Below are 17,312 nucleotides of genomic sequence, written 5' to 3' on the forward strand. Positions count from 1 at the left end.
TCAACAGTGTTTACTTGTTGAGGAGGCAGTTGTTACTTAAACATTTTACCAGTAAGAGAAAATGCCTAATTGCCCTTTAAAAGACAGATAAGGGACTGGAGAGTTGCTTTAGTGGATAGAGCATTTATTGCTTTTGCAGTGGTTCTGGTTTTATTCACAGCACCTACATGATGATTCCCAAACATCCAAAGTCCTCATTTCAAGGGATAATACATTATCTTCTGATCTCTAAGGTCACTAGGTCCTTGGAGGTCACAAGGTCACTCCAAGGCAGTCATGTTGCATACATGCATACTTCTAGGCAAAGCAGTCATACAGATTAAATAAAAGTAAATAAATAAAAAGAACAAACAAGAAGTCCTTCATTTTTTTACATTGGTTCTTAGATCGTTTTTCTTGCTTACAAACTTAAATTCTCTCCCAAATGTCTTTTTGTTTGTTTGTTTGTTTTGCAGAGTCCTGGCTGTCCTGGACTTCCTTTGTAGACCAGGCTGATCTCAAACTCAGGAAGATACACCTACCTTTGCCTCTGCCCCCTAAATGCTAGGACTGAAGGTGCACCAACATGACCGACTCCAAAAGTCCTAATTTTTAAAAGCATGGTCCAAAACCCTAACTTTCCAAAACTAGTTTAAGTGTTCCATTACTATGTTTTATATATTAATCTCTCATATTATTTTTCCCTTTTCTCCTCTCTTCCCAGTCTCTCTATATCTCTCTCCTAACTACCCCCAATCTACTCCAAAAGGACAGCTCTCCCACGTATATCAGCTAAACATGCTATATTATATCAAGTTGCAGTACGAATAGGCACATTGCATTACAGTAATGTACAAAGTAAGGGTCCCATAAGCAGGCAAAAGAGTTAGAGACAGACTTTGCTCCCACCGTTAGGAGTTCCTCAAGAAGACCAAGTTACACAACGGATGCAGGCTTCCTGGTTGTCAGTTCAGTCTCTGTGAGCATCCATGAGGCCTGGTTAGTTGATTATGTGGGTTTTATTGTGGTGTTTTTGACCCCTCTGCTTTCTATGATTCTTCTTCCACCTCTTCTGCAAGATTATCTGAGCTCTGCTTATAAGTTGTTTCTGAATCTGTTTCCATGAGTTGCTTGATGTAGCCCCTCTGAAAACAAATGGGCTAGGTGCCAATCAATTAGTATAGCTGTATTAGGAATCATCTTATTGACCTTTTATTGTCAGTTGTGTTTGGTTCTACCTTAGGTCTCTGAGCTGTTTAGCCTTTGGGTTTTGGCTCTCCAGGGAGTTTCAGTGTGGGCTCCTTCTTGTGGCATGACTCTCAATCTGAAAAGTCATTGGTTGGCCACTTCTAAAATTTTTCTAAACCTTTACTCAAACATATATTGTAGGTCGGAGCTTTTGTGGGTGGGTAGGTGTCCTAATTCCTCTACTGGAAGTCTTGCCTAGTTACAGAAGATGGCCATTTCAGGCTCCATATCCTTCATTGCCTGGAGTCTTACCTAGGGTCAATCTCATAGACTCCTGGGAGTTTCCATTATACTAGATTTCTAGCTCTTCTCCAAGTGCCCCCCATAGCCAGTCATCTTGCCCAGCACACTCTTCCTCCATCAATACCCACAGGATCTTTTCTATTCCTGTTCCCGCCCACTCAAAGTCCACCTGCTATATGTATCTGTATTATTTCCTCTTCCCAGAAAGATTTATACTTCCCCCTTTGAGCCCTTCTTGTTATTTAGCTTCTCTGGGTCTCTGGATTGTAACACGGTTATCCTTTCTTATACAGCTAATTTCTACTTCTAAGTGAGTACATATCATCTTTGTCTTACTAGGTCTGGGTTACTTCACTCAAGGTGAATTTTTCTATTTCCATCCATTTGCCTGCAAATTTCATGATATTATTTTATTAACTGCTGAGTAATAACTTCATTGTGTAATGTGCCACATTCTCTTTACCCACTTTTCAGTTGAGGGACATGTAGATTCTTCCCAGTTTCAGGCTATGATAAATAAAGCTGCTATAAACAGAGGGAAGCAAGTGCCCTTGTGGTAGGATGAGCGTCCTTTGGGTACATGCCCAGGACTGGAGTAGCTGGGTATGAAAGTCAATTGAGTCCTAATTTTCTGAGAAACTACCATATTGATTTACAAAGTGGCTCTGTAAAGTTTGCAGTCCTATCAGAAATGGAGGGATGTTCCCCTTGCTCTACATCCTTGCCAGTATGAATTGTCACTTGTGGTTTTTATTCTATTTCTTCTGACAGGTGTCAGATGGAATCTTAGAGTCAGTTGACTTACATTTTTCTAATGGCAAAGACTATTGGACAGTTCTTTAAGTGCTTCTTGGACATTTGAGATTGCTTTGTGAAAATTCTCTCTTTAGAGCTGTACCGCAAGTTTAGTTGGATTATTTGTTTTGTTGGTGTCTACTCTCTTGAGTTGTTCTCTTTATATATTTTGGAAATTAACCCTCTGTAAGACAATGGGGTTGGTGAAGACCTTTTCCCATTGTGTAGCCTGCTTTTTGTCTTATTTATGGTGTCTTTTGCCTTACAACAGAAGCTTTTCAGTTTTATGAGGTTCCATTTATTAATTTTTGGGCTTGGTATCTGTCCTGCTCTCCTACTCAGGAAGCTGTCTCCTGTGGCAACATTTTCAAGGTTATTCCCTACTGTCTATACTAACAGGTTCAGTGGATCTGGTGTTATGTAGAGATCTTTAATAGACTTAGATTTGAGTGTTATGCAGGGTGGTAGACATGGATCTGTTTGCATTCTTCTACATGCCAAATTCCTGTTAGCTGGCATCATTTGTTGAAGAAGCTTTTTTTTTTTCATTGTATAATTTTGGCTTCGTTGGCAAAGTGTAGGTGTGTAGATTATGTATGAGTCTTTGATTCAATTACACTAATCAACCTGTCTGTTTGGTTGCCAAAACCATGTTGTATTTTTATTAGCTTTTTAGTATAGCTTTACATCAGAGACAGTGATAACTCTAGATGTTCTTTTATTGTATGAGATTGTTTTAGATATCCCAGGTGATTTTTCTTCCCATATGAAGTTGAGAATTGTTCTCTCAATGTCTGTGAGGAACTGAGTTGGAATTCTGATGGGGATTGCCTTGAGTCTGTAGTTTGCTTTTGGTAAAATGGCTATTTTTTTTTTTTTTTTTTACTATGTTAATCCTATTGATCCATGAGCATGAGAGATCTTTCTACCTTCTGGTATCTTCTCCATTCTTTTTCTTCAAAGACTTGAAGTTCTTGTTACACGGTGCTTAACTTGCTTGGTTAGCATTACAGCCTTGATTTGTAATTGTTTTGAGTTTCTCTTCATTAAACTTGATGCTGGATATTGGTTTGGTGTATATTGCCTTTATTGTGTTTAGGTATGTGCCTTCTAATCCTGATTTCTCCAAGACTTTTACTTTTAACATGAAGGGATTTTGGATTATGTCAAAGGCTTTTTCAGCATGTAGTGATAAACGATCATGTGGCTTTTTTCTTTCATATTGTTTATATATAAGTTAAACCACCTCTGCATCTCTGGGATAAGCCTATTTGATCATGGTGGATGATTTTTTTGATGTGTGCTTTGAATTGGTTTGTGAGTATTTTATTGAGTATTTGTACGTCAATATTTATGAGGAAATTGGTCTATAGTTCTCTTTCTTTGTAAATCATTTGTGGTTTTAGGTATCAGGGTGACTGTGGCCTCATAAAATGAGATTGCCAATGTTGCTTCTGTTCCTGTTTTGTGGAATAATTTGAGGAGTATTGGTTTTAACTCTTCCTTGAAAGCCTGGTACAGTTCTATACTAAAACCAGATGTCTCTGGGCTTTTTTGTTGCTTCTGTTGTTGTTGTTGTTGGGAGATTTGTGTGACTTGTTCTATTTCTTTAGAGGGTATATGACTATTTAAATTGTTTATTTGATCTTGGTTTAAATTTCGGTAGTGATATCTATCAAGAAAATTGTCCATTTCTTTTAGATTTTCCAATTTTGTAGAGTACAAGTCTTTAAAGTATGACCTAACAATTTTATTTCCTCAGTGTCTGTTGTTGTATCATTGCTCCTGTTTCACATTTTGTTAATTTGAATTTTCTTTCTTTGCATTTTAGTTACTTTGGGTAAAGGTTTGTCTATCTTGTTGATTTTCTTAAAGAACCAACTCTTTATTTTAGCGATTGTTGTCTTTGTTTCTATTTTATTTATTTCATCTCTGAGTTTGATTATTTTCTGACTTCTAATCATCTTGGCTGAGCTTGCTTTCTTTTGTTCTAGAGTTTTCAGGCATATTGTTAAATTGCTGGTATTTGATCTCTCTAATTTCTTTAGGGAGTTGGTGCTATAAACTTTCCTCTTAGGACTGCTTTCATTGTGTTCTGTAAGTTTGGATATGTTATGCTGTGAATTCATTTTTCTTGAAATATAGGAAGTCTTTAATCTCTTTATTTCTGTCTTTATGTTAAGTTATTCAGTATTGAGTTGTTCAGTTTCCATATGCTTGTAGGCTTTCTATTTTTTCTGGTGTTGAAATCCAACTTTAATCTATGGTGGTCTGATAGAGTACAGGGAGTTATTTCAGTTTTCTTGTATTTATAGAGACTTTCTTTGTGGTTGAGTATGTAGTCAGTTTTGAAAATAATTTCATGAGGTGCTGAAAAAAGGTATAATCTTTTGTGTTAGGGTGAAGCATTCTATAGATATATGTTAGGTCCATAACGGTTATAATGTCTGTTAGTTTCATTATTTGTTTTTTCATTTTGTCTGGATGACCTGCCCATTGATGAGAGTGGAGTGTTGAAATCTATGATTAATGTGTGGGGTCCATTGTGTAATTTAAACTTTAGCAATGTTTCTTTTAAAAAACTGTGGGTACCATTTATTTGAAGCATAAATGTTTAGTTTAGTTGAGACATCTTGGTGGAATTTCACTTTGCTGAGTATGAAGTGTCATTCCCTATCTCATTTTATTAATTGATTGAATGTCTGTTTCCATAGATGTTAGAATGGCTATACCAGCTTGTTTCTTGGGGATATTTTATTGGGAAGTCATTTTCCAACCCTTTATTCTGAGGTAATGTTTATCTTTGATATTTAGGTATTTTTCTTGTATGCAGCAGAACGATGGATCATGTTTATTCATCTATTCTTTTAGCCTGTGTCTTTTTATTGGGGAATTAAGTCTACTGATATTGAGACATATCAATGACTGGTTTACTTTATAATTCCTATTATTTTGTTGGTGGTGGTAGTGGTGGTGGTGGTATTAGTGTGTGTGTGTGTGTGTGTGTGTGTGTGTGTGTGTGTGTGTGTGTGTGTGTGTGTCTTTGGCTTTGCTGGTATGAATTATGTTATTCCATGGGTGTATTTTCATGGGGGTAGTAAACCACATTAGGTGGTACTTTTCCTTCTAATAAATTCTGTAGGGCTGAATTTGTGGATTGATATTGTGTAAATTTGACTTTGTCATGGAATATTTTCTTGTCTCCATCTATGATGATTGCAATTTTGCGGTGCATAGTAGTCTTGGCTGACATCTCTGTTCTCTTAGAATCTACAAGTATTTGTCCAGGCCTCCTGGCTTTTAGTGTCTCCACTGAGAAGTCAGAGTAATTGTAATAAGTCTGCCTTTATATGCTACCTGTTTTTTTCCCCTTGTAGCTTTTAATATTTTTTCTTTGTTCTATTCATTTAGCGCTTTGATTATTATGTAGCAGGGGTACTTACCTTTTTGGTGCTTATATTTTGTGTTCTTGACCTTTATAAGCATCTCTTTCTTTAGATTCACCAATTTTGTTTTCTATGATTTTGTTGAAAATATTTTCTGTGCCTTTTATCTGAGAATCTTCTTCCATACCTAAAATTTTTAGGTTTGTTTTTTTCATAGTGTTCCTGAGTCCCTGGATATTTTGTGACAGCACCTTTTCATATTTAAGATTTTTTAACTGATGTATCAATTTCTTCTATTGTATTTTGATGCCTGAGATTCTTTCTCCAACCTCTTGTATTCTGTTGATGATGTGGTTCCTGTTCACTTACCCAGACTTTCAATCCCTACATCTGTGTTTTCATTATTGCTTCTATGTCAATTTTCAGAACTTGAACAGTTTAAATAATTTCCTTTACCTGTTTGTTTTTTTTAAAGGGTTTATTTATTTCCTCTCTAAGGGCCTCCATCATTTTAATAAGAATGGTTTTAATGTTATTTTCTAGTGTTTCAGATGTGTTGGAATATTCAGAGCTTTCTGAAATAAGACAGCTGGAGTCTTTTGGTGTCACATTGCCCTGGTTGTTTGTTGACTGTGTTCTCGTGCTGGCCTCTAGGCTTCTGTGTTTGGAATAATTATAGGTTTAAGTACTAATTTCTAGGTTTATGTTTTCTGGGTGGATGGTTTTTGGGTGTTTCCTCTCTGGTCTTCTGGTCTTCTGGACTGATTGTCTTGTGGTTCTGATGACTAGCCAGTCTTCAGGTCCAGTAACACGTCTCTGCTGAGTGTTTGGAAGCCTGTGTCACTTCTGGGCTTTTGGGGCATTGTTGTTGCATCTGGAATTTGGGGGTTCTTGATATTGGTATGGGTTCTGGGGGTTTAGATACTGGCTTGCCTTCTAGGGTTCTGGATATAGACGTGGTCTCTTGGATTCCAGGTACCCATGGGGACTTTGGGGGTTCCTAGTACTGGCTTGCCCTTCAGTGAACCAGGTGTCTTTGTCTTGAGTGGTGGGCAGGGATATCACTGGCTATCTAGCTAAAGGAAAGATTATAATAATAACTATTAGTAATAAAACATCATCTATACAGAATTTACTACATACTAGACATTATTTTAAGATATATTATATTCTCACAAATAAAGAAAATAATTTTTAGAAGACATTTCAAAGTAAATAAATGAGTGAAAAGAATTTCACACATATCCTCATTCAGTCATCAGACACTTCTTGTGAATTAAGCACTGTCCTCGTGCTCATTAAGTATAATAGCACTGTGGAAAGGAGCAGTTAAGCTGCTTCCTGTGTTCTCAGGCTAGGCAGTAAGTGGCAGTGTAGCTCACCACTGTGATCCTAATCACTTCTTAATTGCTATTCAATTTTCAAAACGAAAATAAAACAATTATGCACCAGTTCTTTTCAAATTATTCCTCTTCTAATTAAATTCCATTTGAATATAACTATTACATATTTCTGAATGATTACATTTACTATTTCCAGTCGAGAAGGACCACTGTAAAAGGGTAAGTACATATTACTGACTAGACTAGTAGCTGGTGGACCCATGGTTATGAGCTCAGTGGAGGAGCAGTACATGTTTTACCCCTGGTTGCACCTTCAGGACAGGCATATTACTGCTTTCTCTTGTTAGATGGATCATTATGATGATTTATTTACAGTATAAGAAATAAACTTTTCACCTATAGAGTTGTAGTGATTGCTTTGTGTGATGAAATTTTAAAAAGTTCCAAGTCAGAGAGCAACAGTGAAAAAACAAATGAAATCAACCCAACCAACCAACCAACCAACCAACCAACCAACCAAAGAACAACAAAAAACTCAAGAGTTTCCATTTAGATTTTTTATATTGAAATTTATTTCAAATAAAATATGATTCTGAGAGCTGGGCATGGTGGTGCATGCCTTTAATCCTAACACTGAGGAGGCAGAACCAGGCGGATCTCTATGAGTTCGAGGACAGCCTGGTCTACAAAGGGAGTTCAGGACAGCCAGAACTACAAGAGAAACCCTGTCTCAATTAATCCATAGAACATTATAAATAGAAAAGAACACACAGTTATTCTCCACTATGTTATAATAGAAAAGTGCCCAGGTAAGTTAAGCATCAATAAACTACAGACAAAATTAAACATTTTTCTAATCATAGGCACAATTAACCTGTAAAGTCATTCTGTTGTTCAAAAAGCTTTCTGGATAGTAAACTAGAAGCATATGAGTTTGCTTTGAAGTGTTGACTCTTCTTTTTGTGAAATAAAGGTTTTAATTGGATGAAATGTTAAGCATCTTAAAATATCTCTGATATATTACTTCCTGTTCTTTATGGAAATCTATGGAGGTTTATTACAATGAACGTACAGACAGCACCAGTGGGTTCACAAGAGAGAAAGAGAGAGAGACCACATGAAGTTGAGACTGAAGAATGATTGGGTGATAGGGGAGAAATTAAGAGCAGGGAATGGGGAATGGATGCCATCAAGATTCATGTATATGAAATGTATAAAGTTTTCAATAAATGTGTAAAACATACAGAAATACTGCTGGTGTTTTTAGAAGTCTCTGTTTATACTTACATACGTGTACTTATGCTTTTATGTTCATGTAATTTTAATTTCCTTTATTCTATAGATATCTTTCTATATATTGTTACAAGATACTAGTGGTCAGATAAAGTAGCATATGATTAGTTTGGGAACACACATAACATTGTAATCCCTATGAGGAGAGAGGGTCTATCATTTACATTACAGAGTATTTAAAATAATATGGAAAGATCGATGAAAAAGTGCTACATGCTAAATCATACTATAAAGATCTTGGCTGATGGTTTATTTGTTTGTTTGTTTGTTTGTTTGTTTTATGCTTCACTAAATAGACTAGTAGGGGTGTTGAATTTAATTAGATGATTAGTTTCTTTCTTGTTCTTCCATTTTTGTAGATCTGGATAATGTAGAAGGCATTGCAGTGGACTGGATTGGAAATAACCTTTACTGGACAAATGATGGTCAGAGAAAAACCATTAATGTGGCCAGGCTGGAAAAGGCTTCTCAGAGCCGGAAGACTCTTCTGGAAGGAGAAATGTCCCATCCAAGAGCAATTGTGGTAGATCCAGTCAATGGGTATGTAAGCCGCTTCTAATGTTTTCTGTTCTATACATATTAGCAAGGACAATTATTTTTAAATTCATATGAGTTGGTGAATTCCCACAGGAACAAAGAGATTGAAAGAAATTGCTAGGGGGAGGAGAAAGAAATTGCTTACTCAGTGAGGTCCCCTCCTATAAAATATATAAGAACACTAATATATATTGAATTAGATAAAACAAACAATTATTTATATATTGTATATAGGATATGTTGTTACTTAAATATTTTCAGGTAAGCCCTGTTTAGACAACCTGATACCAGGAGAAGAAGTTCTTCAATCAGAGACTCTATTGGTCAAACTTTTAAGCTCATAAAGTTTATGTATTGGGAAGTAACACACATTTTGTACATTTACTATGAACTGGACATTTGTTAAAGTAGTTACTGTAGTCTTGTCTATAACAGTGAGAACAGTACTTTGAGTGATTGCTGTGCTTATTCCCTTTCTTTGAATAAAGAAACAAGAGATCATGGATCCCATTCCATCCAATTGCTGCCAGAGTGGTTAGATGCTAGAGCTAGGTAGGCAGTCTGTCTGCAAAGGGTTTTCAGCTAGTCCATTCCATTGCTTTCTAAGAGTCTGCAGTGATTTTAGGCTCACTTATGGCTTCTATCTGGAAGAGTTTTGTGCTGCTTGGTCAGAATGAAATATGTAATGTAATAATTTGATTTTCCTGTAGTCCTTTGGCATGAACATAAAACCATATTTACAGAATATCAGAGAAATGTGAAAGTTCCTAACAGAACTTCAATATAAAATGAATAGATGGCATGGTTTCTGTTTCTGGTTTATGCGTGAATGTGTCCTTCCATGGCAAGAAAATATGATCATGAATGTATATTCTTTGTATCGTATGTATACATTTAAAATGAATATGGTGAGAGATATCCATTGTAAGCTGCGATCACTGAAGTGTATGACTTGAAAATAATTTCAAACACTTGCAGGGTACATCTTCATAGGAAGTAAATGAATCATTGTGTGTAACTTCATCAGAAGTAACTATACTTTAATTCTGACATTTTCATGTTTGGCTTCCATAATTAATTGTTCTATTCTTGAAATATACATTTCATGTTGTCCTAAATCAAAATTTTCTTGGTAAACATAAAATGATAAGAGAGAACAGGACCACTACAGACGTTTATGTTTTATCTTCAGTGAAAGGATAGATGTGGAGGTAGCAGGTTCACTCTCACTTTCAAGAGCATAATCTTATTTATGTCTGAAAACTATTTTGGAAAGCATTGGAGTACTCATAAAAGTCTGTGACAAAATTTGTTGAAGTTGTCATAGAAAACATGTATAATGATAAAAAGGAAGCCTTAGGCCAGAAAAATTTCATTCCAATATTTGGAACTTTATGTAAATATTTTCAGTTGTGTTTTCTATTGCTCTCCGATATCACTAGCTTTTAGAAGTACACAGCGGGAACTCATTCTTCATTGCAGAGATAGACATCATCAAAAGTATCAGGCAATTAGAGGATCAATAAAATACTAATTATTGCGTTAGTTAAAAACCCAAGCAACTTATACATATCAATGGAAACCTGAAGTGTAATAGCTGCCCTCCAGGAGCTTATGAGTTTATGTGAATGGTACACACACAAGCAATTACAGATGCTGGGCAAGCTGTGCTATTCATGGCAGCAAGAAAGTGGAACCAGCCTAGGTGTCTACCAACAGATGACTAGATAATGAATATGAAACACAGACATAATGCAGCTTCATTTAGCTGTAAAAGTGAAATCATAACATTTCAGGGAAATAGAATAATTCTAAAAACAAGACATCAAGTTGACTCAAACTTAGAAAGACAAGTGTTTCCTGTTCTCTATGTGTCCCCTGGCACTATGTTTATATGTATGTATGCATGTAAGGGGAGGCACGAGCAGGTACAAGGTAGAACACTAGAATAAAGCCCAGGAAAGGAAGAACAAAAACATAAAAATGAGGCTTTAATGAAAGTTGGGCTAAAGGGCGCATGTGACATAAAAAAAGAAAGAAAGAAAGAAAGAAAACTGTGGGGAGTGCTGACAAGGTATCCAATGACAGAAGGGGGAAAAGCAGTTCAAGGAGAAACCAGGTCGAATTAATAATAACAAATTGTGTTTGAAAATACTACAATGAAACCTAATGTGTATGTTAAGTTTTTCAAATAGTAAAGGAGTAAACAAACTAACAGAAAGGGGTAAAATACAGAGCAGGGGCATAGGAAAGAACAGACAAAAGAGGAAGATGTAGACATGAGGACGTTGTCCCTGTGGCAGTGACTTTGGACTCAATTAGGTAACATTATTTTTAAGGGTTTCAAAATGAAGCCAGAGTTTCATACTGGAAGCTGCTTTAAATCTTTGCATTAGTAGTAATGATAAAGAAGTAGGTGGAGACACTGAAGGATTAGGTACAGAGGCATCAACAGGATAGAGATTAGTGGCACTGCTCTTAAAGGTACAGGTGAACCCACTCCTTTTCAGTAATCTCACATGCCACTGGCACCGTCTGCACAAACAATAGCTCTTTAATTTGGAATTCTTAAAACATCCTCTCTGTGCTGTATTTCCACAGCTGACCACATAATTTCCACAGTCAGAATCCTGCGAGACTATACCCTTTTAGCTCCTAGGTAGACACTGTCAGTAAGACACATTAAGTGTGTAATGGGAAAACGATTAGTTTTACTTCCATGACAGCAACACTTTTAAGAATTTAAATATTTCAGGAATTCATTGATTAACACTGCAATTTCATTTGTGAGCATAATTAATCTCAACAAAGGCAAGCTTGGCACTTCAGAATACTGTTATAAATAGGGAATGTCTATCTCAGAATATTATAATTTGAATTGGAATTAGCATCCAGTATTTGATATCACAGAAAAAATATGTACAGCACATATTCTAAAAAAATCACTAAGAAATAAAATATCTTAACTTTATTCTTATCTGCAGGTAGGTAGGCAATAGATCGTATGAAAACATTTCATTTTTTATATTGGTTATTTACTCTACATCTTAACTGCGGCATCTCCTCTTCCTACCCTCCTAGTGTCTCCCTTTCACCTCCCCTCTTTCCTCCACCCAGCCCTCTTCTCCTTCTCCTCAGAAAAGATGAGGAGAAGATGAGGTCTCCCATAGACAACAACCAGCCTTGGGATATCAAGTTTCAGTTAAGATAAGATGCATCCTCTTCTATTGATGCTAGACAAGGCAGCACAGTTAGGGGAAAAGGATCCTAAGGCAGGCAATGTAGTCAGAGACAACCCCTGTTCTCACTTTAAAGTTTCATATAAAGACCCAACTGCACAACTGTTACACATATCCAGATGGCATACATCTGTCCCATGCATGCCCTCTATTGGCAGTTCAGCCACTATGGGCCCAGGTTAGTTGATTCTGTAAGTTTTCTTCTGGTGTGCTTAACGACTCTAGTTCCTTCATTCCTTCCTCCCTCTCTTCCACAGGATTCCCTCAAGATCCACTTAATGTTTGGCTGTGGGTTTCTGCATCCGTTTCTATCAGTTGTTGGGTGACACCTCTCTGATGACAGTTATGCTAGGCTCCTGTCTGCAAGTATAGCTAAATATGATGAGTAATGTCAGGGGTGTCCTCCCTCTCATGGTATACATCTCAAGCTGAGCCAGTCATGGGTTGACCTTTCCCTCAAATTATGCTCCATCTTTTACCTCTACACATCTGGTGGCCAAGACAAATTGTGCATCTAAGGTTTTATGGCTGGGTTGGTGTTCCAATCCTTCCATTGGAAGTTTTGCCTGGTTACAGGAGATGGCCAGTTCAGGCTCCTTATTCCCCATTGCTAAGGGTCTTAGCAAGGGTCACCTCATAGATTTCTGGGAATTTCCGTTTTTCTAGGTAGGTTTCTAGATCATCTCAGTAATGCCCCAACCCCCATTCCAAGTCTCCAAATATGTTTTCTTCCACCCCTCTCCCTACATCATCCCTCCTGTTTCTATCCCCACCTGTCCCACAACGAGCCCCCCCTCCACCACCCCCATTTCCATTTCTCAGTGAAATTCAACTGTCCTCTTCCCCCATCTAGTATCTTAGCTTCTTTGTGCTTATGATTTGTAGCAGGTTATTAATTTTGTTCTAGAGTTTTCAGCTGTGCTGTTAAGTTGCTAGCATTAGATCTCTCCAACTTCTTTATGAAGGCACTTCCTGCTATCAACTTTCCTCTTAGCACTACTTTCATTGTGTCCCCTGAGTTTGGATATGTTGTACATTTATTTTCGTTGAATTCTAAAAAGACTTTAATTTCTTTATTTCTTCCTTCCGTGTTCTTTGAGTAGAGTTGTTCAGTCCCCATGAGTTTGTAGGCTTTATGCTGTTTCTGTTGTTTTTGAGATCCAGTTTAAATCTATTGTTGTCTGAGAAGACACAGGGGTGATGCAATTTTCTTGTGTCTGTTGAGACTTGCTTTGTGACTGACTTTATGGTCAATTTTGGAAAAGTTTTAGTTCACAACAATTCTTTATTTAAACAGTGCCCTAACCCATGTGGCTTACATTGGGAACATTTAATGGACGATGAGAAGTTAAAGAATGACAGACACAGTAACTCTGGGATGAGGTGGGCTCTGTGCTCTCACTAAGCTGCACTTACTTTTACTGGCAATCTCAGTGTGTTTATTAGGTACAGCACACAGGGAGGGGTTATGTAGTCTCTGTAGGAGGTCTTAGTAGGTACAAGTGTCTGGTTGTAAACAAGCAATTGAGGAATCTGCAGTTGCTAGTATTTGTACCCACTTATCAGTTGTCTGTAAGCACTTGTAATAGACCATAGAAGAAGGCTTTTGTCAATTTTGAGCCATATGGGGAAAAACTTTGCCTATTTCCCATGGGTCCATCCTTTTAAAGTCTGTGATTTTATGAATGGTACACCTTCACTCAGGACTTTACTGACTTAGCCTTCATTCAATCTTTACAGAACAGCAAAAGAGTAAACATTATTAGGTTTTCAAGCTTGTGATGTATGCATGCATGCATATGCATACATATATTTGTGATTCAGGATAGATAACAGAAAATGCTTTGGAGAACAATTATTTTAGTTTCAACAATGTGTAATTTAGTAAAAGAATAAACTTTCTTTAATTAAGTGAATGTGATGATTTTAGAAAACGCCACTAAAGATGAAATATCATGTACTTCATTTTATGCAGCTGATTTATATAAATGAAACCAAACAGTTGTGTCTATCATAGAATTAGAGAAAGCACAGTTTCTATTTTGTCAATTCCTATGTTGTCATAATGACAAAAGCCCTTGTAGGGAACGCAAGATAGATCAGGGCATACTGCCATCCATGCTTTCCTTCTGATTAATGTTGCATACAGTCTCAACAGGCAGTCAAAATAATTGTCAACTATTAAGAAAAAATTTTTTAAAGCTTAATTGATATAAAATAATGGAGGATATATTCTCAACGTTCACTTAACTGTCAATCTGAACATTGGTAGGATTTTTAGTCGGTATAGAGAAATTACCCAAATTGTGTTAGAAATTCCTCAAGGTTCAAACAAGGGAGGGAAACACATCAGGGAACAGTCTTAAGACCCCCAGCTTAGATAAGCATTGGTTCTTTAGAGAGCTATTTCTGGAATGCCAAAATGAAACCCCACTTTAATTAATATCCCAGGAACTTTCACATGACCCTTGAACAACACATACAGTGGGTTTTAACCTTATTCATGAGGGAATTGAAATGTTAGCTCCAGGCCTACTCCCCCACTGTTACAGCTTACAGAAAAGATTCATTTTTAAAGGCAGGTGTTTTGTTTGAGCTAGAAATTAAAAGCTCAGAATCTCAAGGTCAGTCAAACTGCTGTTATTAAACTTATGTGCAGCTAAATCATCCTTTGTGGATTCGGGGTAATAATAAACAGCAATAAAATAGATAATTTACATCAGGAAGACAAGTTGGGTTTGACCAAATAAAGCCAACATGACTGTGACCTTTCGAACAAAGGGAATCAATCCAGTTGCCTATCTAAAAAGTCTACATCTTCTGAAATTAAATAAATTCTGTGTTAGATCATTAACTGTGCTGTGAGTTCTTATGTCAGCTGCTTGCTTTTTAACCACTGAGCCAATTATGTATTTTGTGGAACAACATTTAAAGGTAATACTGTGTAAAAATATCAGGGTTCAAAGAAAACAGATAATTGATAACACTGCTCAAGTTAATGTATCAGACAAGCCTTGGAGGCTGGTGGTAGTTTTTCTGTGGTAGCTTGGGGGATGTTAGCTAGTAGTAGCTTTTCTGTAGTGAGACTAAACAGACTCTTTAGTGGCCTTGGCATTCCTGGCTTCACTGATGTACCCTGGTTCAGAAAGATAAGTGTTTCGACACAACATATGAGAAAGCTATTGACTTATGGAAGTACCAAATCTGAGGGTTACTCTCTACACGGTGACTCTGGGGGATAACAAAATATGCTCTTGTTTCTCATGTCCTAGTTGGATGTATTGGACAGACTGGGAGGAAGATAAAATAGATGACAGCGTGGGAAGGATTGAGAAGGCTTGGATGGATGGCTTCAATCGACAGATTTTTGTGACTTCAAAGATGCTGTGGCCTAACGGCTTAACGCTGGACTTTCACACCAGCACGTTGTATTGGTGTGATGCCTACTATGATCACATTGAAAAAGTATTTTTGAATGGAACTCACAGAAAGGTAAGAGAGAAGTGCTGCTGTTTTTTAACCCGCAGGCTTCCTCCACAGACCCTTGTTGTGTTGTGTTAAAAATACTTTCAAGTTTATTTTTATTCCTCTGAGGTGGCTGCCAGTAGTCTCTGCGGGGTAGCTGAAGGAGATGAGCATTAAGCTGTGCAGCTGGCACTTGCCTCCGGGAGGCCAGGCCCAGCTCACTGCAGCATGCCAGGATTTGTGGGGTTTTTAAGGAATCCCTTCTGGTAGCAGAACTCTTTTTACAGTGCAGCCTTTCTGCATTATTGATGGGTTTTCTGTGACCAAGCAACCCCTCTCTATTTAAATATGTTCAATATTTGCAGCTGAAATTCAGACAAAGTAATTATACCGCATTCACTTGAGTAAAGAATTTTGTAATACTGGACCTGAGATACATCCTAGGAATTGGCTGGGTTTCAAGGCAATCTTCTTGCTTCTTTTGCTGAAATCATTGTAAGATATCCCAGCATTACGGGGAATTGCTGGCAGTCCTGTAGTTGAGGGAAAGGCACAGGACTAGCAAACAAAACCAACGCCTTGATGCTTCATCTTCAGTCCCTCACAAGCTAGAGCCCTCTGGGATGACTTCCACTAAGAGGTCAAAGGTGAAGAAAGGATTGAGTGAGACATTTCTAAAATGTGTCCCTTGATCAAAGTCCCTCTCTGGATCTCAATCCTGATGGAAGGCTCATGCCTGAGCCTTCTCATGCCTGAGAATTGTTTTTTGAGAAATAAACAATACTTTAATAAGTTCAGTCATTGCTTAACACAAATGATACTTGACCAATTCCCCCAGATTAATAAGTTTGATTGACATATACCATGATGTCATGTATTTCACATCTACTAACTAAATATTTGTGCTTCTTTAGTACACATATAAATACATATTAAATATGTGTGTATATATACATAATGTATTGTTTCATGGCCATCACATTTTTGTTTCTGTTGTATCTCAATATCATAATTTACTGGAGGATTCTATTAAAAGGAAAACTATTTCAATTTTTAGATCTAAATTACATAGATAAATTCCTTAAATCTGGAATGTTGATTGAGATGACACATTTGCTTTCACACAGCATGCAGTATGGTTTGTATAAGTGAGCAGTGAGACCACATTGAGGCTCCACCATCTCTCCTGTCTACCATCTCAGTGTGCAGGATGCCTTCACTGTTCTCCTGACTCCTGTGTTTCAAGAAAAAAAACAGAAGGGAATTAAATAACAACAACACACTCACAATTAAAATTCATTAGCAAATCGCACCTATATAGAATTAAAATATTTCCACTTTCTTGTTACTTACTAGATTTCTTCAAATTTTCTTGGCCCAATTGACCTAGAAAAGGCTTCTCCATCCACGCAGCCATGCAAATGTTTCACTTTACTTGATTATTAGATGAACAACATATGTGTGTGCGCATGAGTGTGAGTTTGTATGTGCATGTGTATTCATATGTATGCGTCTATACAGCAATTATTCGTTAACTTTCATCCAAGGGTAGGAGAGAAATAAAGTTGAGCAATGCCATTTTTACATTTGCGCTCTTGATCATATCAGCAGCGGCATTTATAAGTAAAATTTGAACAGAGGAAGTATTGGCTGTCCCCTTCAAATAGCATTCCCAAAACTAGAAAAATGAGCTCACATTGCAAGAATCTTCTTTTTTTCTAAACCTACTCTGGTAAAATACGAGTTACGACTGCAATTAGGCTGTTCTCTGGTATGGTTATATA

General features: G+C 37.0%; 1 protein-coding gene across 1 annotated transcript in view; it reads left to right on the plus strand.

Annotated features, from left to right (window-relative positions):
• The window catches only part of Lrp1b (LDL receptor related protein 1B), a 1,950,158-nt gene that overhangs the window by 1,199,627 nt on the left and 733,219 nt on the right, over positions 1-17,312 (plus strand). Inside the window, exons 12-13 of the mRNA XM_051166335.1 lie at positions 8,647-8,827; positions 15,336-15,555. Coding sequence (XP_051022292.1) covers positions 8,647-8,827; positions 15,336-15,555 — 401 coding nt within the window. The remainder of the gene's footprint in view (positions 1-8,646; positions 8,828-15,335; positions 15,556-17,312) is intronic.

Source organism: Acomys russatus, chromosome 24 (genome assembly GCF_903995435.1).
Source record: "Acomys russatus chromosome 24, mAcoRus1.1, whole genome shotgun sequence".
NCBI classification, from domain to species: domain Eukaryota; kingdom Metazoa; phylum Chordata; class Mammalia; order Rodentia; family Muridae; genus Acomys; species Acomys russatus.